We start from the raw sequence: 27,468 nt of genomic DNA on the forward strand, positions 1-27,468 counted from the left end.
AAAAAACAGTTATCAAATGATTGATACACGTGTGATTGTGAGGAGGTCGAGGTCCTCGCCAATCAGCATTGAGAAATTATTCTGTATAATCGATATATTGATATGTGGTATAATCAGTTTAAGTTATAATATGAGTGAATATTATTAATATTATACCCTACTAATATAAATACATCGTCCAATAATACTCTTACATGTTGGATGACGTAGCAGTATATCGGTTATATCATATAATTTTTCAGCACCTAACTATGGTTGAAAAAGAAATAACCGGTCCAACCCTCTTTACATAAACCCCTTGAGCGGCGTCCCGCAGAGAAACTAGAAAGTACAAATTGCTATCACTCAGCCGTCACAGCACAGCGGAAGCCATAGTTGCAGCTCAAAACGAAAACACCTTGGCGTTGTGGTAGTTGTTTCAGTTGTGCTAGGGTTTCTTCCCGTTAAGATTGGCCATGGATGGCAGAAGCAAGGACCAGTCGCACAAGGCACACAGGTCGAGGCAGTCGGGCAGCAAGGTCGACAAGAAGAAGAGCACTGAAAGCTCTCAAAACGACAAGAAGAAAAACCCTAAGGCATTCGCTTTCAGCTCCACTGTGAAGGCTAAGCGTTTGCAATCACGCGCCGTCGAGAAAGAGCAGCGCAGGCTTCATGTGCCAACCATTGATCGCTCCTATGGCGAACAAGCTCCGTATGTTGTTCTTGTTCATGGACCTCCCAAGGTACCACAATTTCAGCTCTCACCGCTATTAACTTGTTCAAATTATGTTTTTCTTTTAATTTTAATTCGTTATCGTTGATTTTAGGTTGGCAAGTCTTTGTTAATTAAGTCGCTTGTGAAGCATTATACTAAGCATAATCTGCCGGAGGTTCGAGGCCCGATTACCATTGTAACAGGTACCAAATTTGATATATTTTGTTTTTTGTTTTTTTTCCTTATGATAATTTGAATGTTTGATTTAATTTAGTATGAGATTGAGCATTATTTATTAAAGTGATTGGTTGGTTGGTTTTGTTAGGGAAGCAGAGGCGGGTACAGTTTGTGGAGTGCCCGAATGATATCAATGGTATGATTGATGCGGCAAAGTTTGCTGATTTAGCATTGCTTCTTATAGACGGAAGCTATGGATTTGAAATGGTGAGACTCGAGTCTAGACCATCTTATTATTTTTCTTTTGCTGTTGCCAACTGAAACTGTAGATTTTATTCTTTTTTTTTTTCCCAGTGAATTCAACCTGTCATACATACACACACACACCCACACATAGATAGATGTCCTTATTTTTATGTATTGTGAGATGACTCTGCTTGTCAATATTCATTCAATGGGAGTTGTGGGTTTTTTGATATATCATTCATTACATATATGATAAATGAATTCCTTTTTCAAGGATTTATTGGGCTGATCACATATGGTCCATTGAAATGATATGAAGACATTTGGATTTTGATATTATATGATCTGCTTTGCTTTCTTTTACAGGAAACATTTGAATTCCTTAATATATTGCAAGTTCATGGCTTCCCAAAGGTTATGGGAGTCCTGACTCACCTTGATAAGTTCAAAGATGCAAAGAAATTGAAGAAAACAAAGCAGCACCTCAAACATCGTTTCTGGACTGAAATATATGATGGAGCTAAATTGTTTTATTTATCTGGTCTTATTCATGGAAAGTAAGTAGTTCACTCTCTGCATTGGACCATCCATTCCCTTGTGAAAATTGACAATTATTTTCATTGAATTATTTTGTTGTTAATTATCTCCTATTCCATTTAAATGAATAGGTATGTCAAACGTGAAATTCACAATCTGGCGCGTTTCATATCTGTTATGAAGTTTCATCCTTTATCTTGGCGAACTGCTCATCCTTATGTTTTGGTAGATCGTTTTGAAGATGTCACTCCTCCTGAAAAAGTGCGTTTGAATAATAAATGTGATAGGAATGTCACACTTTATGGTTATTTGCGGGGCTGTAACATGAAGAAAGGAACAAAGGTATGTGTTTGATTTATGAAGCTCTTATCTCATTGCTTATACTAAGTATATAAAGTTTTCATGGAAGAAAAGATGTGGTCTAGGTTGAGAGAGGTTCCTTTAATGCACTCCCAGAATTCCAATCTTGGACAGTATCTTGGGATGCCAAATTGCCGTTTGATAATTTAATGCTTGTGCTTGATATAATTTTGGTATAGAATTCTGTTTAGTTTAAGAAAGTGTCACTACAGACATGAAGAATCTTTCCACTTTTTTCTTACCTGTAATTAATAATAGGGAAACAGAGGCAAGCTGTAACATTCTTATAACAACTTAAGCTGTTCATGACATTTGATAAGAAGATTTTAAAGGAAAACCTCCCTTTTTCCTTCCAAATTAGTAGTTAAAATGATTTTCCCTCGGCACATGTCTTCGGGTTGGTGACTTGGTGGCTCCCTGTAACAGGCCCATATCCTCAAAAAATAAAGCAAGAATACATGAGATGATATGAATATTTGGATTAGTCTTTAGGAGTGATTGCTATAATCCTACTGAATTGCCATTCATCTGTGTTAGGTAAAAGATGAAAATGGCCACCTCTGATATTAATCTGTTTTTTTTTAAGCCACAAAAAATAAAACAAAAGATACACTTGGTGACAAGATTGGTCATCATATTAATTGGTGATGTTTAGCATAAATTTTTGTGACATGTATAGTATGAAAAGATAGAATAGTGCATTGTTTATAGCTGTTTCAAAATTTGATGTTTTCATAATTCCGTACTTCTATGAAATTTGCTCTACTTTTAGGTTCCTCAGAGTTGATAGAAATTGGAGCTTTTCCCGCAATTCTGGAAATATGATTCATAGATGTGTTGATGTATTTTTTGAAGGTTATATTGTTATCTGATGTACATTGTGTATCAGATTCATATTGCAGGTGTTGGTGATTACAGTTTAGCTGGCATGACAGGCTTAGCTGATCCATGTCCTTTACCCTCTGCTGCCAAGAAGAAGGGACTACGTGATAAGGAAAAGTTGTTTTATGCACCCATGTCTGGACTTGGGGATCTCCTGTATGACAAAGATGCTGTCTATATAAACGTGAATGATCACTATGTTCAGTTTTCAAACGTTGATGAAAATGGGGAAGCTACAAACAAAGGTTCAATTGATTTTTTTTCTTATACATATTTCTGTTGGTGTGTGAAGGATACCTTTATTTTATTCTCATTCTCATTCCATGATATATTTCTTTTGCTCTCTCTCTCTCTCTCTCTCTCTCTCTCTCTCTCTCTCTCTGATTTTTGGATTTTCAGAAGTGGAATCAACATCTTATTTTTTATAATGAAACTTTAGTTTTATTTGCAAGGGAAGATCAAGTTTCTTTTCCTCTTTTCTAGACCCATATCAATTTAGTTCCTTGAATACTCTTGTTTCTGTGTAATAGGAAAGCACCAAGAAGTGGGTGTGACTATGGTGAAATATCTTCAGAATCCAAAGTATTCGCTTGATGAAAAGTTAGAGCAGAGCTTCATGAATCTATATGGCCGGAAACCAAATTTGTTATTGGAAGCTCAGAGTAATGGAAAGGATACTGATGAATCTAGTAAAAAGATTCGTATGATAGAGCCTTTAGAGGAAGATCAGTCTGGGGAGGCAATCAAAGCTGATGGGTCTGGTAAAGAAAGTGATGTTGAGGATTTTGATGGCTCAGAATCAGAATCTTCAGATCAGAATGATGCTGCTCATAAAAATGCAATGACAGAGAGTGATGCATCGGATCGAGATGCTACTCTTAAAGATCATTTGAAGGAACATGTTGAGTTTCATGATGGAAGGTCAAGGAGAAAAGTTCTCTTTGGAAATGATCTTGATCATACCGATATGGAGGTGAACAAAGCTAAAACTCATCATGTCTGTTAAATTGAACCATCATTTGAAGAAGAAAAATTATGTCATTATTATGTGTGTCGCTGCAAGTAGATTCTTGAAGTCCATTTGCCGTGACTACACACATTAAACAGCTATAATTTCTTTTCGGTACTTTTCTATATGCATATTAAGGTTTTTACTTCTTGATTGCTTACTGAAATCACGTGGCTCATTATATGCTAGAGTTATAATATTACTTCAGTAAATAATGAATATAAATAATCTTATCTTCTGTTTTCTTTTTCCTTTTTACTTTTATTTCTATGTCTAATCCTCATGGGTTACTTGGTCCTGGCTTGATGGTACTAAAACAATACGATTTTTTGTGGAGATACCATCATGCTGGTAATTCTGAATTGAGCAGTGGATATTTACATCATAGATTAACTACCTCTTAGAACTTGTACTTGTTGTTACTTGACATGTCCTCTGTCTTTCAGATTGATGTACTTGTGGATATGAAGAATAAGAGTAGTTACAACCAAAATCTGTTTGCTTTAGAAAGCCTTGATTTTTTGTTTAATTTTCTTTAATACTACTCATGTCCTATACATATCCTTCATTATAGGTTTCAGATGAAGAGGCTGAAGATGACGACAATGATGCAGATAATGTAACATCTTCTGGTTCAGAGTCGTCAGAGGAAGATGGAGAAGTTCATGAGGCAGACGGTACAATTATTCACAAATTTTCAAATTTGTTGTATAATGTTCTCATCAAACTCATGTTTTGTAATAGATGCAACTTTTTTGGCTAACTGGTATATGGCAAACCCTGATACTGTGAATAGTGATAACACTTATGAATGTATTATATAAGTAACTGATAGGTATATTGAAATTTTTTCCCCTCAATTGCATATGTGCTGGAATCTGTCAATTGTTAGAAAAAACTGCTTTACCAATGAATTTTCCATTCTCTCTCTAATTTTGACCCCCTTTCTGGCCTTGTACTAGATGACATGGGAAACATTGCAAAGTGGAAAGAGTCTTTGGCAGAAAAGACGTTCTTGAGACAAACTACTAACCTTATGCAACTTGTATATGGGAAAACTACAGTGATACCAACAACTTCGATCAATGAAGAACACGATAGTAGTGCAGACGAGGAAAGTGATGATGAATTTTTTAAGCCGAAGGGAGAAGGAAACAAGGTTCATTCTAGACCCTAATTGTTTATATATCACAGACTCACAGTAAAGAGGGATCTTGAACTAAGAAATAGATTCTAGAAGCTAAAAAAGGGTATCCTGAGAAATTTCAATAATCAGAGGTGCATAATTTTTAGAGAAAAATACAATTTGCACCCCTGAGGTTTGGGGTGTTTTTCAACTTGCAACCAATAGTTTCAATTTTTTTCAATATAGTACCTAACGTTTTGATTTACTTACAATTGACTACTGCTATTTTTCTGACTGTCTAATTATACGTTAATTGATGACTTGACAATTGTGGCCCACATTTTTGCCAACCTGTAAGGCTGAATGACCTCTCTGCATGTGCATTTTCAGTACATCAAGTTTGATATGGATTTTGGAAGGTAATTTAAAAACCAAAAATCCATATCAAACAACTGAAGCACTTCTTATGGGGCAGTCTGGGAGGTCGTTCGGCCGTACAAGTCAACAAAATGTGGGACTCACAACTGCCATGTCATCAATTAATGTATGATTAGACAGTCAGACAGATGACAGTAATCAATTGTAAGCAAATCAAAACGTTAGGTACTAAATTGAAAAATTGAAACTATAGGGTGCAAGTTGTGAAACCCCCCAAACCTCAGGGGTGCAAATTGTAATTTGCTCTAATTTTTAACATGGGAGGGATTTGTATCTTTTTTCTGATCAGAAATTTAATAGTTGGGTTAACCTTGGATAAGTGGGGAGAGGATTGTTGTATTCTTATTGTCCTTGTTTGTTTATTGTAGAAACATAGAGGATCAGAAGGTGGAAATTGGAATGTTGAGGACTGTTCCAAATTCACAAATTATTCAAACCTCAAAGACTGGAAAGACGAAAAGATTAGAGAGGGTATTCGTGATCGTTTTGTTACTGGTGATTGGTCGAAAGCTGCTCAAAGAAATCAAGCCACAGAGGTTACATTTGAAGATGATGATGCTGTCTTTGGTGACTTTGAAGATTTAGAAACGGGTGAGAAGCATGATGACAATCATACAAATGACACAATCAATGGTGCAAACCACAAGGAAGATGACTTAGCCAAGGAGGAGCGGAGGCTAAAAAAGCTTGCTCTCCGTGCAAAGTTTGATGCTCAATATCCTTTTTACTCCAAAGATTTTCTTTATGCTTCCCAAACAATTTTATTTTGTTCTGCCACCCTCCCCATCCCGGCCAGCAAAAACCTTGCAAAAGTTTTTCTGGATTGTTTGGTCTTGTGTGTTTCGAATTGTATGGAGTTGGGGGCTATTCCAATTTTAAGGTTCATGGTTGCATGTTGCATTTGTCACATATGACATTCTTATAGTAATTATGGTGTATATGGTCTTTTTTATTTTGGGTTTGGTTGATTGTCTTACATTTGTAGAGGGAATGTGCAATTGCTTTTGTGACCTTAATTTGATCTACGCATAATGACTCTGAGTCAACTGATGAGGAACTTGATGATAAACATGGAGGCAAGTTTGGCCGAGATCAAACTAAAGAAAGTGACTATTTTGACAAGGTAAACTTTCTGGCATGTATTTAATATTTATATTTACCCTACAAGGTAGTGGAAGCTCATCATGTCTGGTTCTTCCAGCTGAAGGAGGAGATTGAAATTCGGAAACAAATGAATATAGCTGAACTCGATGACCTTGATGAGGTCACCCGATTAGAGATAGAGGGTTTCCGGACAGGGACTTACCTACGGTTGGAGGTTCATGATGTTCCTTATGAGATGGTTGAATATTTTGACCCCTGCCATCCTATTTTGGTTGGTGGCATTGGTCTTGGGGAAGAAAGTGTTGGACACATGCAGGTTAGTGTACACTAATAGTATTTAATTTTGTTGGTTTTATTTTGGTTTATACACCCCTCCTAGGTATGCTCTGCACGTGTAAGATAGCTCCCCTAATTTTTGGTATTTTTTTATTAGTCAATGGGGGGTTGTATTTGAAACAATTAGGTAACTTAAGACACAGGTAGAATTGGTAAACTCTTATTGTTTAGTGTTTACAAACTCTTATTGTGATAGAATGACACCCTGACCGGTTCTCGCCTTATACAATGGATATAATTGATAATGATGATAATCTATTATATTTTTACTAAATTACTGGAAACCCTCAAGTGGGAGTCCAATTCAATTATAGTACAATATTATTTTTAATTTTATAAGGTTATTGGGGTTTATTACTGTAGGGTTTAGTATGACTAAGGAGTTCTAGGGCTTAGGTTTTAAGGTTGACTCCTTTAGGGTGTAGAATCATTGTTTAAGAGCTTAGGGTTTCGGGTTTTGGGCATAACCCAAAACTCGGGAGCTTACTGTAAACTCTAAGAAATGAACAGGATCCTAAAAAATAAATGAGTAAAAATGCAACCCTAGAGGTGTAATTGTGTTGGGGGCTGGAAAAACGGAAAAAATACTAGGGGCTGAAAAGCAAATGCAAAAAAGCTGCAGGTGATTAGAGAATCCCAAGGCATTTAGGGGCTATGAATTAATGCCCCTTATATATTTAACCACTGGTGTTGCTACCAGTTATGTCATCATTATGAGATTTTATTATTTCTTAACAGACTGCATTGTTGTTTGAAATTTAATTCAGACTAGCACCTGCCGCTCTTATCAGTTGACTGGCTCCATTTATTAGGGAATTTTACTTTGTTTAATGACCTGCTAATTTGTCATTAATTCTACTGGTGCCAATTAATATATTTACAATATGGTAAAGCTTGAAATGAATAAAAGACTACTTTGATTGGTATCTTGTAAATGAGATAACATTTTGTCCATTGTTTTCAAATTAATAAATCCTTCTTGTAAAAAGGTTGTTGGTAGTGTATAAAAATCTAACTAAAGAATTCTTGATGATGTCTAAACATAGAAAGGGCCATAGATTTGTAATACTGTGTTGCCTCATTTACCTCAACATGACATGTATGGGCCAACTTAACTTAAAAAATTAAAACATGTTGAGATCATAATAGGTAGTCCTTGGTAACGATAGATAGACATGGAAACTTGTGATTTGGTGCTCAGTATTCTCATATACTTGGAAAATTTTCGTCTCATACGATGTCTTGTTCCATTTGTTCCAGGCAAGGTTAAAGCGGCATAGGTGGCACAAGAAAGTTTTGAAGAATAATGACCCTATCATTGTTTCTATTGGGTGGAGGCGTTACCAAACAATACCTGTTTATGCCATTGAAGATCGCAATGGGAGGCATCGCATGCTTAAGTACACACCTGAACATATGCATTGCCTTGCAATGTTTTGGGGCCCTCTTGCCCCTCCCAATACTGGTGTGGTTGCTTTCCAGAATTTATCAAACAATCAGGTTTGACAAGTTTCTTTTCTTTTCCTCTTATGCTTAAAAACTCTTCCCATATTCTATGATCCGAAAAGGGAAAGCTTTGAATATTTTCCATCTACAATCTTTCAGTGGCTATCTAATGAGGACCTAAGTTGAGGATTTATCTTGAGGATCACATGTGGGGGTGCAACCTGTAATGTGGTCTTATGACATAAGATTGTCCCTTCAAAAAAATATTAGCTTTACAAAAAATAAGCCAAAAATGGTCTTATGAGTTTTTGCAGGGCTTGAATGAGACCTAAAAATTGGATGGTTTGAATCACGGGATCACAATGCTGGTGGCCCCCAACTTAGGTCCTCGATAGACCTTAGATCTTTTGGTTTCTCACAAATTCCATTACCAAGGATCTCTGTGGTTGTTAAAGTATCTTTCTGTAAATATCGGAGCTCTAAAACCTTTGTTGTACTTAATATGAATAATAATTCAGATGAATAGATTCCTACTGTATAATGGGAGAGAATGGCTTGAAATAGACATGCTGACTACCATTTAAATGTTGTCATGGATATGGATCCACTATTTGGTAGCTTTTGAAGGAAAAAAATGAGAGCTTTGAACTCATCAGTAGTTGTGATGGGAGAAGTAAGACATAAGGTTATTTTAATTGGTGGCAGCGAGCTCCGTGTTAAGGATTAAACATTAGTGTTTCTCTCCTATGTGCATAGAAATAATACACTTAAGAATTATGTTATGCAAAACAAACATCACTCTAAAGTATTAAAAATCTTTGGAGGGAATGAAGTGAAATTTTTGGGGCAATAAATTATAAAATATCAAGACATAATTTAATGCAAACAATGTAAATTTTATTTTGAATTCGTACATATATTATAGTTCAGAAAAGTAACATGGCTACTCCTAAGCTTAAGCATTTGGATATCAATTATACTGTAGGAACATAAAAGAAATCAATGAACATTTGAAATGTATAGTTACATTTCTAAATGTTCTTTTCTTAAATTCTGATAAACTGCAAAGTTGGAACTGAACACCTATATTATAGAAGTTCTGCTTTTTTGTTATTGGTCTAGCACTTATGTGCTGGTTGTTAGTTTTATCTCTCATAAAAGTCAATTTTTACTCTATGGAATGTATAGTCTGAGTGTATTGATATTCCACGGTCTGCTTACGCACATAGGGTGGTTTTGAAGGTCAAGTTTGGGTTTGGGTTGATCCTGTTGATTACTATGTATTTTGTATAAGTTGATTTTGTGCAATGCCTTCTACCATAAATTGAATTGGGTAGAGGAACTAAATGGTGTTATAATAGATACAGAGTTTGTAGTTGTTGCATGACAAATCATTCTTTAGTCAGACAAGGTTTTGTTGCTTTCTTATTAGAAGCGTTAACCAACATTTAGTTCATCACTAGAACGCAGCCTCCCTCTTTCTGCCCCCTCAAAGACAAAAAAGAAAAAAAAAAAAAAGAAGTCATTCATAGGAGGGGTATTTAAAAAAAAAAAAAAAAAAAAATCTCATGCAGGAGTTGTTGGTTCTACCTGTTTTATTCAAATGTTCCTAATTTTAAGTTTATACCCTTTTCCTTGTTCCTAAGCCCCTTTATTTGATTTTCCAGGCAACATTTAGGATCACAGCCACTGCAGTTGTGCTTGAGTTCAACCATGCATCACGAATAGTGAAGAAGCTCAAACTAGTTGGTTACCCTTGCAAGATATTCAAGAACACAGCTCTTATAAAAGATATGTTTACCTCAGATCTTGAAATAGCTCGGTTTGAAGGTGCTGCTGTTCGCACAGTCAGTGGCATCCGGGGGCAGGTGAAAAAGGTATGATTGTTTGATGTTGAATATATCTATCTTTAGGCCATTGTTTCTTTAATATCTTTCTGCAGGTTTTATTTGTCCATGTGGATTCTGCCAGTTGTATTAGCTTGTTAATATGTATTCATATTAGCAATAGAACTCCTGCATATATAAAAGCATGAATCGTGTCTTGCAAAATGAAATGATTTTCATTTCATCCTTACTCTTGAACTGGCATTGTGACTGACTACAAATATATAGCTAATAGAAACATAAACATATTACAGATAGAATCCGTAATTGTAATCGGTGGTGTGAGCCTGCAAACATGTGGACAGGCATATTTCCTCATATGGCCCATGGTGCTAATTTAATTGGCTTCCATTAATTGTAATATAGCTAATAGATACATAAACATTTTACAGATAGAGTTCTTAATCGTAATTGGTGGTGTGAGCCTGCAAACATGTGGCCAGGCATATTTCCTCATATGGCTCATGATGCTGATTTAATTGGCTTTCATTAATTTTAATCTGGACAGGCTGCGAAAGAAGAAATTGGTAACCAACCGAAAAAGAAGGGCGGACAACCAAAAGAAGGGATTGCTAGGTGCACCTTTGAGGACAAAATAAAGATGAGCGACATTGTGTTTTTGCGTGCTTGGACTCAAGTTGAAGTTCCTCATTTTTACAACCCATTGACCACATCCCTGCAACCTCGTGATCAGACCTGGCAAGGGATGAAAACTGTAGCTGAATTGAGGAGAGAACACCATATCTCTATTCCTGTTAACAAAGATTCACTATACAAGGTAATCTGTGATATGAAGCTGGTTAATGCACTGGCACATGGTTTCTCACTCTTAATTTTTCCCTAGAAACACTGTTTTTTCCCTTTTGTTATTCTGCTATAGAAAATTTTTGTCTTTTTTGCTTGTTTCAACAGCCAATTGAAAGGAAGCAGAAGAAGTTCAACCCATTGGTTATTCCTAAGTCATTACAAGCCGCTCTCCCATTTGCATCAAAGCCTAAGGATACACCCAGTAGAAGAAGGCCACTTCTTGAAAATAGAAGGGCTGTTGTCAGGGAACCTCAAGAACAGAAAGTTCATGCTCTTCTTCAACATCTTCGGTTAATTAGAAATGAGAAGGTAAGCACCTTTAGACAAATATTGTGTTTAGACCCTCATCCCAAATACCATAGTTGATGGTCAAATTTATTGGAAATCAAATTGGGTAACACATATACACAACTTCAACAGGAGCCCACTCAGGCACATAGACGGCAAAAACTTAGTTTACTTTTTGAGGTCTTGATGGACCTTTTTGGGGTTAAATCAACTTGAAAATCAGTTACTGTTTGGAAATGTTCTTTTTGTAGAACTGTGCTAGCCTATGTTGAGAGAGGATTACTTTTGAATTTGGCACATGGAGCTTGCATAACTTCTAGGCAAACCTCAGACTATGCTGGATGTGTGACCAATTTAAACCCCTTTTTTGGACTTGCTTAAATGCTGGTGTATTTGAATTTAAAATCTATATTGCTGACTTTTTTAAGATGCCTCATATGTTCATCTGATCATGCTCTATTTTACTAAGCTTTAATTTCGTCCTTTTTTTTTTCTTTCATGGAAAAACTAATAGGCCTGGTTGAGACTTGAGAGTGCATTCATGTATTGGAGAACCTTATTCATTTTCTTTTTTGGTTGGCCTTATAAATTACATGCATACCTGAGGTTTAGTGAACCCATGTTGTGATGATATGTTGCCAGAGTATCCCTTATCTAAATAAAGCTTATGTTCAATTTTTTTTTTTTTTTTGCTTTTCATTTTTGTTTGGTATGCTATGGTTTCGATGACTCAATTATGCAGTTATGCACCAATTGTCAATGAAAAGTTTCCTATTAATTTGAAAGTATTTTAAGTTAACTTCTTCACTTGGCCTTTTGCAGTTAAAGAAGCGCAAGCTAAAGGATGATAAAAAGAGAAAAGAAATTGAAGTACAGAAAGCCAAAGATGAGCAGGTATTGAAAAAGCGCCAGAGAGAAGAACGACGGGAGAGATACCGGGTGCAAGACAAAATGAACAAGAAAATTAGGAGACATGCAGAAGACTAATGGTCTTTGCAGAAATTTTTTGATGAATCATTTCTATGGCTTGGGGAAACTAGGTCTGGGTGTGCTGCCCGAAGAGGAACAAAAGTGCTACGTGGATTGGGGATCTCATGGACAGATACCATATGTGAGATATAACAACATTTCTATTCGTAATCGAAGAAAGGTATCATATGTTTGTTCCTGGCTTCTGAGTATTTTTTTTGATACTTTGGAAGGTAACAAACCCGTGGCCTTCAAAAGTCATTTTTGGTTACTTTACCAGTTAAATTTTTGTATGTTATTGAAGTCCTCGGCGTTAGTATTAAGAAAGTTTAGAATGTAAGTTATAGCTCTTGAATTTGTCCATTCAATTATGTGAGAAGTTGATCTGGGTTTATTGGACTAGCACGAAATGATGAAAACCCCCACCCCGTCCATGGCTTTAATGTTTTCGTTCGAAATATTATTAACTCCGGTATTTAGAATTTGATTTGTTTTCCATTTTAGTGCATTTCCTCAGCAACCAAATGATAGAAGATATTTCTTTATGTTTTTCTCTGTTTTTTTTTTTTCTCTCTTGGTAAAGGTTGTTTTCCTTGCCCCCCTTTCTCATTTTCTAAAATTTCGAGAGCTGTTCGGCTCTTCCTCTAGCTGCTTTCTTTTGCTCTGAGACCGTTTCTCTTCTTGATGGCGATCCTAAGTGCCCCCTTACTCTTGTACCATTATTCCTTTTCTTAAGACATGGTCTAATCAAATTTGGATGTCATGGTGTTGATTTTGTTCGACTTTAACGAATTATTCTAAACCTCAAGTCTAGCCTGACTGTAGATAAATGTTTTGGTCCGGTTACCCTTTCGGGGTATTTATTTATTAAGAGGGTTGCTATTTGCATATTCTTTAGTAAAAAAAAAATCAAAAATCAAAGGAAAAGACATATCTCTCCTTCTCACACCCAAAAACCAACTTCATTTTCTCTCTTTTGCACACCCTATAAACAGACAAAAAAAAAACACATACACCAGCTCCTTGCTCTCCTTCACTGACCCACGCAGCCCTTCCCTCATCAGCCCTTTCCTCACCCAGCCACACCCACCTAGCACCCGAACCCCACCCTTCCTTTATCTCTCTCTTTTCTTCTCTCCTCCCTCCCTCCCTTTCTCTCTTTGCTTTCTCCTTCGTTCGGCACTGGTCTGCCGAAAATTTGAGTTTCCTTCGGCAGCCATCCACCGAAGATCCACAACCCATTCGACAGGTAGCCGCCGAACATCCACGACCCATTCGGCATATAGCTGCCGAACCAGCTGCGATTTTTTTGTTGGCAATGGTGCTTCATTGTGGTTGCAGCAGGTTGAGGCGCGATGTTGCAGGCGAGCTCGGAGAAGAAGGGTGAGGCTCGACTTGCTAGCTGGAGACGATGTGCTCGACCATTGGTGTTGCAGGCGAGACGAAGGAAGGAAAGGAAAGAGGGAGGGAGGGAGGAGAGAAGAAAAGAGAGAGATGAGGAGGTTGGGGGTGGGGTCGGATGCTGCTTGCGGTGGTCGGGTGAAGGAGGGAAGGGGCTGGCTGGGTGGGTCGGGTTAAGGAGGGGAGGTGGTCGGGTTGAGGCTGAGAATAAAGGGTGTTTTTTTTTTTTTTTTTGTCTGAGAATGAAGGGTGTGTTGGGTGAGGGGTGAGTGTGTTTTTTCCTTTGATTTTTGATTTTTTTTAAATGATGTGCAAATAGCAGCCATCTTTATCAAAAAAGGAGCTTTAAAAGCCGGTCTATTTTATAGACCTATCTTAGACTAATGTGGAGTATAAATCTTGGTTCTTTTAGGCCCTAACAATACAAATCTAGTGCCTCTTAAACAATTAAATAGTATTTATTAAAAATATGAATTCAATATATTTAATGCAAATGAAAACTCAATATTTAGAGGGTTTTTTTAAGGCACAAATCATAAAATGCCTTGTTAAAACGGCCCAAGCGCTAAAAGTTATGTTAGGTTGGCGTACTTTTTTGTGGCATGACACTGATTTGACGCGCTTTAATGATTTTTTTTTTTTAAATGGTGTTATTATTAGTCAGTGACAACCTTTATACCCAAAAATTCCATAAAATGATACTTTTGCCTTTTGTCCCTCTCTCTATTTCTTTTTAAGGATCCAATGCCTTTTGTAATTTTGTTACATAAACATGTAAAAAATTAATAAACCAACATAAAGGACAAAAGTATAACCTAATGTATTCACATCACTCTAATTTGCGAATTGTTATTTGTCAATTACAACATATAATTGAGTCAATGGCAATAACTGTTACAATAATTGTTAGCATTTGATAGTGCAATTACAATGAATTCAACGCTATTGAAAAACTTAGCAGACAACGAATTGATTAACAAAGGTATGAACCCAAAGAATTCGCAGCATAGCTTCATTAATCTATTTAGCTGGAAACCTAATCAATTATTGGAAGCTCAAAGTAAGGGAAATGATAATACGGATGAATCTAGAGAAAAGATTCGTATAATAGAGCCTTGAGAGGAATATCAGTCTGGGGAAGCAATCAAAGCTGATGGGTTTGGTAAAGAAAGTGATGTTGAGGAATTTGATGGCTCAGAATTAGAATCGTCAGATCAAAATGATGCTGCTCATAAAGATGCAATCACAGAGTGTGAATATGAGAAAGAAAATGGTTGCATGATGCTATATATTCTTAATAAGAATTACCTGAAGGAATAACATGTTGAGTTTCATGATGGAAGGTCAAGGAGAAAAGTTCTCTTTGGAAATGATATTGATCATACCGAGGTGAACAAAGCTAAAACTCATCATGTTTGTTAAAGTTAACAATCATTTGCAGAAGATAAATTGGCCATTATTATGTTTGTCGCTGCAGGTAGATTTTTGAAGTCCAGTTGTAGTGATTATACACATTAAGCAGTTTTAATTTACTGCCCAAGTTTGACTAGCTAGAACTTTTAAGCCTCTTAGAATGAAAAAAATACCACTGAAAAATGGAATAGAAGAGAGTGAAGAATGCTTGAAATGTAAAAGCAAGTAGCGTTGAAATAAACTTCAGATTAAACTTGAACATGAACACAGATGATTCGTTACAAGGTTTAGAGGTAATATCACGGGCCTCAATCAGGATAATAGTAATAAATGAAAAGCAAGACATGGTTGAGTATCAACCTTAAAAAAACGTAAATGCAGGGACCACAGGCATGCCCACAGGCCAGGCCACTTAGCCACTTCCTTCTAGCCGTGGTTCCTCAGTATAAGAAGACTTATGACTTGTTTAGGAGCACTGGGAAGCGCTCCTGCCTAGTAGTAGCGCTTTTGTTACAAGCACATATTTTTTTTTATTTTTTTTCCTTTTAAATCAAAGTGCTTGTTGTAAATATACTTGCACTACAAGAAATATGAGCAAATGCCACCTTTATTGGTTGCACAGAAAGGAGTGACAATTGAGCAATAGGGACAAAAGTGTTTCGATTTTAACAAAAATGAGTGACAATTGGGCAATAGAGACTAAAATTCTCAAATGCCACCCCTTTCTATGCAACCAATGAAGGTGGCATTTGTTCACATTTTTTGTAGTGTTTGAAGGGTTTTCAAGTGCATCAATAACCCAAAGCGCTTTAACTTTTTTTTTATTTTTTTTCCATATGTAAATAAAAGCTCATTTGACTATTTGAAAATGCTTTTAACCATTCTAAAAGCACTACCAAACATACCCTCAGATGCTAGGGGTTCTGGGTTGGCAATGTACTTTGCCATCTCTTGGCACTTGATGTATTGTATGGTTTCTTGGGCCAATTCCGGTCAGTGAGTAACATATACTACTACCAAAGCTACTAAACTCAACCCAACAACAGTCCAGATTTGTTATTACTTTTCTTTGTGTACATGCAGTATGCATTGTTTCAGATCAGAGAAAGACTGGTAACCTTGTTGGTGGAACCTTCCTTCTCTTTATCCTATTCCAAAAGAATGCATGGGACACCATGCGTGCAATCTAATATAGTGACTGGATTTTATATATTATCATGAGAAACAAGCTAGGCACGAGAGAGGTGGGGTTTGTGTAGCACTGTAGGTCATTAAATGTAAATTAAGTAAAGGTGACTTGTATCTACTATATAGTCTGGTGCAGAAAACAACTTGCCCAAAAATGAGGGCTATGTCCTATAGGGTGGTTTGCAGCAATTTTGAAGTGCAGATGGAGAGCTATATTGTACAGCTGAGCCAAGTATAGGATGGACCAGAAAACTTGGAATCGAAACTAAAGAATTGCTCCTTAAATGCATACTGCAAAGTTTATCAGAAATTCATCTCATTCTGGGAGAAAAAATAGAGAAGTGCCTCACTTGAGAGAATTGAGAGAAAAAAACCTCAATATATTGAGTGAGAAGGAAAATCTTCTTGAGAGAATCTAAGAGAGAATTTAGCCAATTTAGTGAGATTGTTTATGTATTCCCACTAGTTTACAAGTAAAAGAAATTACTACAGTTGTCCGTGGACTTATGAACATTTTTGAACCATGTGATTATTTCTTGCCTATATATCTTTGGCATACTTCATTTAACTTGCTCATTTTAATCACACAAGGATTGAAAAAGTGATCTGAAGGGACTATCAAATAGTCCATTGGCCTTGTATCAGGCTCTATTTTTCCGAACAGCTCTAAATAAGCAGAATGTGGTAATTTATTTTGGGAAACAAAGCATGAGATCCTCTAAATAATTAGCAGATTGTGGGAAACATAACATGAGAAACAAGGCTTGAGATCCGCTAAATAAGCAGACTGGGGGAAATATATTATGAGAAACAAGGCCATGATCCCATAATGAGAAAACTGCATACTTAACAATCAAGGCAGAAAAATTTATAATATTCCATCAGCCATCTTTTACAAATAACAAAAATTATCAAATGAAAAATTATAAACGTTGCATGATTGGCACAAAACTTGCTTGTCTTCTACAGTCTTTTTTAAATGGATGAAAGTCCTAAACATAGAAAGCCACCATTCAAATTCCCCTCAAGTTCCATGAGAAACTTTATTGCTCATAGAGGGCGACGCATATTCATATTTGATATAACTTCTTGAGAGAACTTGTTTGCAAAGGAAATATCACGTTGCTTGTTTTGCAAGACATAATTTTGCAAAGTTCTGTACATATATAGATTATTCCAACTACCCATATGTTTCAGCTTTTCCTTTTTCGAGCCAGATAAATGTTTCGGTTCTTTATAAGATGATTACATGTTTTGTTTCTTATTTTATGTGCATCTAGACGGGTGTCTGATCACTAATTCCAAAAAAAAAAAAAAAAAAAAAAGGGAAAGAAAATCTCAGTTTTTCTTCTCTGAGAACTTAATGTGAATGCCATCCCCAAATCCTAACATGGGATTTCGAACAATGCGCCCCCCTTTGATCATTGTCCACCTATGAACAACAGAAATTCAAAAGATGATTAGGCTCTGTCAAGAACATTGGTACAAACACAGTAGAGCTGTAACTTCTCTTGAGAAATGAGGGATAAATCAAGATGGGAAATATGTATGTACCTATATTTCGTGACCAAGACATGGAGAAAGGTGGCCAAGAACACTCTGCTATACTCTGCCCCTGCACATTGTCTCGTTCCTCCACCAAAAGGCATGAAGTTCTTGGATATATATGACAGGTGACTCAAGGTCCTAATTTCCATCAAATATATATGTATATATGTAAAATAAAGTTAGCTTCTGAGAGTTCTTGTGATTTTGATTTATTGCTTTGCTGCTAAAAGTTGAAATTATTAGGGAAACTGAAAATGATCGATACTCAACCGCCACTTCCTCCTCACACACACGTACCTTCCAACGCCATGGATTGAACTCGAGAGGATCCTTGAATGTGTTGGGACTTAACTGAAGAGCAGCGCTGACAACCATAATCGCCCAACCTGCTGGAATTGTAAATCCTGTAGAGCATTTACTTAAAAGTGGATGTTATTGAAAATCATTTGTACAGTTGGAGGCAAAGGGTTATGAGAATTGTAGTTAAGGATGTACCCTTTACTGTGATATCTGTTAATGCTTTACGTAATAAGCCAGGTGCTCCATTTGCCAGCCTAAGAGTTTCATTGATAACCTATATATGTTTAACAAAGACCAAAAAAGTTACAAGACTTTTGCCATACGATTGTGCAAGGTAGAAGAAACATGTATATATGTAGAACATACCTGAAGAGTCAAAGTCATCGACTTGTATTCGTCCCATGTGAGTGAGGACTTTGGATTTTCTCTGTTTTTGAGAATTTGTTCATGCTCAACCTGATGATAAGAGATAATTGATCATTAGTATCTTAAATAGAAGAGCTATGAACACTAAATTGATGCTCAACCTTAGTCTACTTACAGTTAGCTCTTGTAGAACTGAAGGATGCTCTGCCACTAAACAGAAAAATAATGCCAATACTGAAGAAATAGTCTCAAAGGTAGCAAATAAGCTCCCAAATACCAAATGGACTGCAAAATCTTCTGACAAGAATTTCTCTTTTTCCATGTCAATGATGACATAATCAAGGAAATCTCCTCGGCTTGTCTCGGTTGAAATGCGTCTCTCCTTTAGCATATCCCTCAACATGGTTGTTACCTTCTTTTGGCTCTGAACAAATATTAACCAAAACATTAAATTTTGAGTATCCCAACTGAATGAAACAAATTTTACATGCCTTAATAAATCACTTTGAATATTACCTTTAAACAGTTATGGCATGCTGTGCCAGGGACATTCAAGGGGAAGGACATAAGACCTTCCATCACTGTAGCAAATTTCTCACTCAGGTTATCAGATGATTTTTCAGCATCATAACTGATCATTTGCTTTGCACTAAAATTCAAAATCATCTGTCATGCCAAGAAAAGATATGCTATATAATTAATTATGACAACAACAGCAGTAGATCATATATAGGCTAATAAATAAGTGATTAAGTGCATGGGGCTGGAAATTTACAACTGAGGCAGCATGTTTCACTTCTACAGATGCCTGACTTGACCAAGAAGATAGAGTTTCGTCGACGATTTCTTCTATTCGAGGGAGCAACTTTAACCTAAGGCTCTCCACACCAAAGTGTTTGAAGAAAATGCTCCTTATGTACTTGTGAACCATACCAGTGTCAGTTGTTCGAGACTCACCATCATGCGATAAGACCTTGGAAAATGTGTCCAAGTACCATAATTCAACTTTTCTCCCTTCTTGCTGAAATAGGTAACTATTGAATTCAGGATCGACTGAGATTACAACTGCTCTACCTGCCAAACTAGTCCGAAATATGGGGCCATATCTGGAAGGAATCAAAATAAAATGAAAACGAAAATGAAACAAGAACTAATTAAGTTGAAATTGAGCATCATGTACGTAGTTAATTTATCATAGGCGCATTTATATTTACCTTTGAACTCTCTTCTTAATGAATGGGTGAAGATCTAAGGAGTAGCTGGGAACCATCAAACTGAGGGACTCTCCAATGAGAGGCAACCCCATGGAACCTGGAGGGAGAACCCCATTGCATTTTGGATTACTCCATTTGGTAATCCAGTGAAGAATATATACAACTACCAAAGCTACTAAACTCCACCCAACAACAGTCCACATTTGTGAGTACTAATTCTCAAAGCAAGCAGACTGTGACTGTAATATATTATTAGAAACAAGGCTTGAGAACAATTTGTGACAAAAAAGGCTGGTCATGATCCCTTTATAAAGAAAAACAAAACTGCACGTTGAACAATGATGAAGACAAAATTTATAATATTCAACCAGCTAGCCATCTTTTGTAAAATCATAAAAAAAATTATCAGATGAAAAGTTACAAACGTTACATGGTCGGTCAGAGATATTCTGTATAACTGATATATTGACACGTGGTATAACTAGTTTATGTGTTATAATATGAGTGGATGTTATTAATATTATACCCTATTAATATAAACACATCGTCCAATAATACCCTTACACATTGGATTAATTATACTACGTGGCGGTATATCGATTATAGCCTATAATTTTTCGGTCCTGAGACAGTCAATTGCTTGTATGAAGTACCAGGGAAAGCTGCTAAGGTACGTATTTGCATGGGCTGGAATTAAGGGAGTCCTAGCCTTGCCACAAATTTCAAAATAAGTGGCGGTCCAATATTCGGAATACAAATATAATACTAGCTTTTTTTTTTTTTTTTTTTTGAGGAAAAAATTTGGTGAATTAATCAAATAATTAACTGAGGGTATCTTTTTTAATTTTGGTACTTGAATTTTGGGTCTTGTCCCAACTAGGTATCTAAACTATTTGTCATAATTTCATACCTAAACTTTTATTTTGTCCCAAATTAGTATATAAGATGACTTTTTTTGTTTTTTTTTTTTCAAATAATACATCAAAATTAGGAGCATTTTAGTCAGCCTAGGATTGTGAATAGACCAAATTAACCCTAGGTATAAGCTAGACATGTGTAACACAAATGACCAAATTTTGTAAGTATCTTTTAACGAAAGTTATATTGTATAAATAACAAAATAAAAGTTTAGATATGAAATTTGGACAAATAATAATTTAGCTACCTAGTTGGGACAAGGCCCAAATTTCAGGTACTAAAATTAAAAAAAACCCAATAACCAAATCGTTTAACAAAGCATCCGAGAGCCAAGGTGGCATCTCAATATCTCATTACACCAACACATAAAACCAACTTGTGAAATAGCAAATTTAATTTGCCAGCAAATGGGCAACCATATTCTTGTCTCCTCCACAGAATTGACAGCTAGCACTAGGGAAAAAAGCCAGCAATTGCTTGACATCCTCAACCAAGACAACATCCTCGGCCAAAAAAACAGACAGCTCGCTAGCTAGATGCATTGAAATAGAAATATGTAGAATGTCACAAATAAGAGAGAGAGAGAGAGAGAGAGAGAGAGAGAGAGAGAGAGAGAGAGAGAGAGAGAGAGAGAGAGAGAGAGAGAGAGAGAGAGAGAGAGAGAGAGAGAGAGAGGGTTTTAAGCAAACTTTGTTGGCGGTAAGTACTAGTCTAAGTCTAACTGCTGTTTCTTACACGCAATTGAAAAATTCCATGACGTATATGGGTCATATGCCATATCATCCTACATTGCACAACAAAATGAGACTATATTCAGAAAAATGATGTAGGTCTCAATCTGTTGAGATAGCATTTCAAACCGTATCAGATTCGTCGTTTTTGTCTTTGAAGGCATTAAACAAAACATCATTAAATGATTTTCAAACTATTAGTAAGATAAGGATATTAAGTGGGAAATGACCCGATTAAATTTGAGTTAATATTTTTTGACCCTCACATCCCAAAATAAATATTTATAAACATTTTTGTATGTAAATTGTCCATTGTACCCCTGATATAAATACCTCCTCAGTTGCACTATAGCTCATTTTTTTCCTCTCTTTCACTCTCAACCTCTCTCTCATTCGAGCTTCTCTCTCCCACCCCATCTAAGATAAAGAAGGGCCATGATTAATATATATACATATATGTTTCCAAGAAATGTTGCAGAAGGCATATATGGTCGGAATATATTGGAAGGTGGTATCTTGAAGTCTTCTCCTGGTGGATCTATACATCATCATCATTTTTTCTTATTGAAGAGAGATTTTAATAGGAGGAAAGGACAAAATAGGGGAATGATTAATTAATGAAGCTCACGGCCCAGTAGCAACAGTTGCTTGACCAAAGCCTCTCGACTGGGCATGAAGTAACCCAAAAGCAAGGGCGGAGCTATTCATAGGCCAGAAATGGCCTTGGGCCGCCTTCCCCCCCAAACAAAAAATATTTTTCAACCCCATTAAATATATGTTATAGAATAATGAATTTGAAGAGACAGTTTCAGCAATTAAGCATTTGGCCCCCCCACTCGATCTCCATAAATAATGTTTTGTGTTTTGATTTTGGCCCCCCCAAATCCGGCTCCGCCCCTGCTCAAAAGTGATTTATTAGCTCAATTTTATCTAATTGTCAACTTATCTATAGCTGTTCACCATTAAAGCAACTCATCTATAGCTGTCTATCTATTCTTAAAAGCAAGTCATTCTCAACCACGTGTACTACAAGGTTTAGGTGCAAAGGAAATGACTAATTATAAAAAGAAAGCTACAAGGTAGGCAATTTCAGGAACAACAATCCCCTGGCCCCCCCCCCCCCCCCCCCCAAAAAAAAAAAACAAAAAAAAAAAAAAAACCCCAAAAACCCACAAACAATGTGAAAATTTCCGGCAACCTTTTTACTCCCAATTCAGCCCCTTGGCTTTTATTTCTCAAAGTTATCTTTATCTTCATTTGTAAAGCATTTCAAGGCCCTTTTAGTTGTATTTCCTTATACTTATGCAATTTCCTTATATTTTGAGTTTTATCAAGGACACCTTTTGTACTTTGAATTTATTTTAGTGCTATTTTCCATTAAGCTCTATTTTAAATTCATGTTGCTCTTTTATTTATATTTTGGTTGTTCATTTTCAAAGTCCTAGGTGATCTAGGCAAGAAAAAAACCTAGATATATAGGTTTTATGTTTCTTTTCCTATCACACAATCGTTTTTTTGGTGAACTGATGGGTTGACATGGTTGTTGGTTTCATTTCTTTCCTTAACAACAATTTAGTTAAATTCCTTCATTTCACTCTCAATCTCTCACCCCCAGCAGTTAGTTGCATATCTATGATCTAGCTTGGGTTGAGATATTGTTTCTCCAAACGACAAGAATTCAAAAGGAATAGTTTTAGAGGGTGACGATGTACATGAAGTAGATATAAAATTTTGATATGGGTTTTTGTTACGGAACTCAAATTTTGATTGGAGCTTTTTTTTTTAGCAGATTTGAAATTTTGATGGTTGACAAATGGTCAACATTGATATTATGGGGTGGTGATAAATGATGGACATTCTGGTCGATCAACTATGCTATTTTAAATGGTGTATGTTACAACTACTTTAGATGATGATGCAGCCAATTCATTTTATTCATCATATTGGCTGAGTGGGTCTGATAGGGCTTTAGATCTGAGTTTTTTGTTCAATATGTTCATCTTCTCCCACTTTTTTATATTTTTGCTTAAGTCAATTTTTTGGTCTGTCTCGACTTAAAATGGTGTTCTAGCCCAAAAAGTGTCAAAAGAGTCAAAAGAATTTATTTTGGGAACTGATGGTCAAAAAAGATTAGTATGAATTTAAGTAACTTATTTAGCAAAATTTCCTAAAGCTATTTGGTAACAGAGAATCCGATCTGCGGGACTATCTCTCTTCCCAAAATGGAATGGTAGAGAGTAAAATTTAAGAGGCTACAGTCACCAAACTTGTGTTGGTATTTTAAAAGTTTTTAAAATTGTTTAAACTTTAAATTTAAATTTCTTTATTTATTATGATTTTATTTCGTACATTTAATTTAGGGTTATGAGAGTTTTTATTTTCAAATTTAATTTTCAGCTTTTATATATATTTGTTTGGCACTATTTTTAGAAGGCTTAAAAGCGCTTTCAAATAGTTAAAAGTGTTTTTGCTTATGTTTGACAAAAAAAATAAGAAGCGCTTTTGGGTTCTAAAAACACTTGGAAGCGCTTCTAGGTGAAGCACCTGGTAGCTAGGTGCTTCCTTAGGAAGTGCTTCCAAGTATATTAACAAGAAGTACTTGAATTTTTTTAAAAAAAATCTATGAATTTCTAACAAAAGCACTTCTAATGAAAGTGATACTGAGCAAAAACGCTTCCTACAGAAACACTCCTAAACAAGCTCTGAATATATGGAGGTTACATTTTGAGAGTCTATCAAAAGCCACTCATATATCCATCACATTTGACACATTACAATCTCTTCGCCATCTTTCTGGTCAGCTTGCAAATGAGGCTAGACCTAAGGATAGATAGTTGATCGATCGTGCAAGTTCTTTACGCTGTGGCGCAATGTGCTAGAAACTTGCAAAATATGTATTGGTTAAGTTCAATCTTGGGACGTTGGTGCTACATTTTGAATTACTAAATAAGGTGACAGTTGATCCCCGTGCCTCCTAGCTAGGCTTAGATTAAAACATAGTTCCTCTCTACATTTTGATTGAGATCCAGTTTAGATTAAAATCGTTTGGTTTTTTTATTACAAATAGTCCCTCAACTTTCACTAAAATATCATTTTGGTCCCTAAATTGCATTTTCACTCAATGTCATTCATCATCTTTGCCATTGAACATCAATTTGGTCCCTAAATACACTTTGAAAATTCGTCAAAAATAGCTCGAGATATGAAAAAATTCCCCAAAACTTTCTACACACTCGTCTTGACTACTACTATTTTTATATGGGGTCAATTATCAAATTGACTTTTATTATTTTTCAGAAAATTTGGGGAATTAGTTTGGGAATTCTGAAATTTTTTGAAAAATACTAAAGGTCAATTTGATAATTTGACACCATATAAAAATAGTAGTAATCAAGACGAGTCCGTAAGAATTTTCAGGGAATTTTTTTGTATCATGAACTATTTTTGGCGAATTTTCAAAATGAATCTAGGAACTAAAAATTTCTTTCAATATGTTTCTAATTTTGACTTCTATTTCATAAGCATGCACTCACCACGTTTGAACTTCCAGTTTATCGTCATTCACGGCCGTTAACATTGCGATAGCCAATACATGAATTTGTCAAACAAATTCATTTCAGTTTAACAAAATGATTTAAATATACACTTTTTTCTTTTCCATTTGTTCACACCAAAGGACAGAGATTACATTGGATATAGATATATAACAAGTTTTTAGAGATGGCCTTATAGTTTCCCACATTTATTTGTTTATTTTTTCTTAGTCCCTATTTTTCACTGTTCTTCATATTCGTTAACCAAAAAGGAAATTCCCAAATTGGCCCAAAAACTTGCCATTAATCAATAAGCAACAGAAAAAGAAACATATCCTTGGCAAAAAAGAAAGCAAAAGAAATGTACGTAGACACTGCCAATAGATACGATGAATTAATTCTGAAAACCTAACCTACCCACGGACTGGAAATTCCAGCCCATTGTTTTATCTTCAAAACCAGCCTCTGGAATCATTCACCCTCTCTATAAATTGACCCTGCACTGAGTTTGTATTTGTACAAACGAAAGCTCTTAGGTTACAGTGTTGTAAGATAGCTTCCTATTGAGGAGATGATAATTGAGATGTGTAGGGTAGTTGTTTGTGGATAAACCCACACCGACCCAACAGCCAGTCAGGGCCGGACACGTGGCTGGTCAGACCTGACTTCAGTGTTTGACTTCCCAGTGGTCAGACTTTGACCACCACATCATCACTGCTCAGCATTCCCTCCGCCAGCTCAGATCGGGTCTCCATGCCGAGTCATCCATGCCTGGTCCGAGCCGAACCGATGACCTTCAAGGGATTGAGTGTTCATCTTTCCACGGTCATCCCGGTTCGGCTCGGCACATAAATAACCTCCTTTCGAGTTCTGGCGTCGGCCAGTTAGGGCTCGGAGGGACCCCTATCTACTGGCCCGGTTCGGTCAGGAATCCTGTGTCCGATCCGATCACACATGGGCTTCATGTATACACATAAGAACATGTGTTCGGGTCGGCTCGGCTCTTCGCCGCCATTCCCAGGAAGATCACGTTGGGATGAACCGCCGCACTTAAATGCACCTGACAAAGGTCTTCTGACAAAAGAGACAACCTAGCCTGCATTCATGACTATTGGGGCAGTTCACCTGGATCTTCCATACTTGCATTCAATGCAGCATTGAATGCAAAGGAGGTGGGTAGCTGTGCATGCCACTGTTCACGACCGAACGCGTGGATCTTTCTCAACCAGCCAGTCACATGCAGGTAACTTACTCATCACAAACTTCTTTGCCTATATATACCAACTCATATGTGCAAAAAGACTATCTATCAACCTCTCACTAGACAAACACTAAAAAAAAAAAGAGTCTTCACTGACCAAAGAGCATACCCAACTTGCTGAGAATAAACCCAGAACATTTGCCTTGTTCTTCCTATTCTCCCAAGTTCATCCTTTGTTCTTCCTCACCTACCATCAAACACACATCACTGACTTCATCATCGGAGCGTGTTTGGCTGGTACCACACCGGTCCATCTCCTTTGATCTTGTTTCTTTCACAGGAAGATCTCACATCATCGTCCAGCAAGGCTTCGGATCAGCCAGGTCACCACCTCTAAGTTGTTGCATCTCTCTTACGGAAATTTGCATCAACAGATTGGCGCCGTCTGTGGGAAGATCATCTTCAGCCGTTGTGTTCATCATCACAAGTGCTAAGTTCTTCCTCCAAACAAGTCATCATGGCTACCATCTTTCGTGACAGCAGTTCTTCTTCAGGAGCATCTCAAAATGATGAACAACATCAGCCTGAGACACCTGAGAAGACGAGGGGAGCACAACTCCCCAGGACACCAAAGTCCAAAGGCCCCTCAAAAATCAGGGCTGCTCACAAACTCCTTAAGGAGAGCCAACGGCATCTGGCTGCTGAGAATGCACTTCTCAAGCGGAATAATGAGCTGCTCGCAAAACAGGCCGAGCTGGCTGGGGAACTTGCGCGCCATCGTGCTCAGCTCGAGAATAGTGATAGATCGGGTTTCCGATCGCGCCGGACCCGAACCGAGCAGGAGGTCCTTTCGCCGTCTCCTTTTCGGCAGAGCACTCTGGCCGAGCCGGATGATCAACCCGCTCAGCAGGATGCGGATTGTACATTCCCAGGCTTCGAGGACATGCCCCCGGCCGAACAGGCCGAGTTCCTGAAAGCCCACCGTCTCCTTCAGCAAAAGCAGGCGGCCTTTGGAAAACGTTTTCCCGGGAATTTGAGAAAAAACCATGCCGACCCGAATACAAGTCAACGACCCCCAGCCCGATCCAGGTTGGGGGCCATCAGTCCAACCGGTTCGGCCGAACCCAGGGTCCCTATCAGGGATAGGCTCGGCCCCACCACCAGCCAAGATCTTTTCCCATCAGGGGCTCATTCGGGGAGACGATCCGCGAGTGACCGACTAGGATCTACTATGGTCATGTCCGATCGACGACCGGTAGGCGAGAGGATCACTCGTCAGCCGGTGAATGAGAGACTCGGTAACCGGACCGAATGCTCAGGAGAAAATGCGGCCGAGCCGACCCCACCCAA

At 37.0% G+C, this 27,468-nt stretch overlaps 1 protein-coding gene and 1 pseudogene across 1 annotated transcript; one reads left to right on the top strand and one right to left on the bottom strand.

Annotated features, from left to right (window-relative positions):
• The first annotated feature begins 315 nt into the window (after nucleotides 1-315).
• LOC147293223 (P-loop containing nucleoside triphosphate hydrolases superfamily protein) lies at nucleotides 316-12,655 on the top strand. The gene is made up of 17 exons (XM_086233270.1): nucleotides 316-722; nucleotides 807-897; nucleotides 1,020-1,138; nucleotides 1,484-1,674; nucleotides 1,786-1,996; nucleotides 2,904-3,141; nucleotides 3,427-3,869; nucleotides 4,480-4,582; nucleotides 4,868-5,064; nucleotides 5,838-6,184; nucleotides 6,496-6,592; nucleotides 6,671-6,889; nucleotides 8,170-8,409; nucleotides 10,023-10,232; nucleotides 10,750-11,019; nucleotides 11,154-11,357; nucleotides 12,159-12,655. Exons 1-17 carry the CDS (start codon nucleotides 456-458, stop codon nucleotides 12,321-12,323), a joined length of 3,612 nt encoding a protein of 1,203 aa, XP_086089396.1. The 5' UTR covers nucleotides 316-455; the 3' UTR covers nucleotides 12,324-12,655.
• A 4,990-nt stretch (nucleotides 12,656-17,645) lies between these two features.
• Nucleotides 17,646-19,938, bottom strand: LOC147293224 (cucurbitadienol 11-hydroxylase-like; annotated as a pseudogene).
• Between the last annotated feature and the right edge of the window lie 7,530 nt (nucleotides 19,939-27,468).

The sequence above is a fragment of the Dryas octopetala genome, chromosome 2 (genome assembly GCF_963921425.1).
Source record: "Dryas octopetala chromosome 2, drDryOcto1.1, whole genome shotgun sequence".
Taxonomy (NCBI): domain Eukaryota; kingdom Viridiplantae; phylum Streptophyta; class Magnoliopsida; order Rosales; family Rosaceae; genus Dryas; species Dryas octopetala.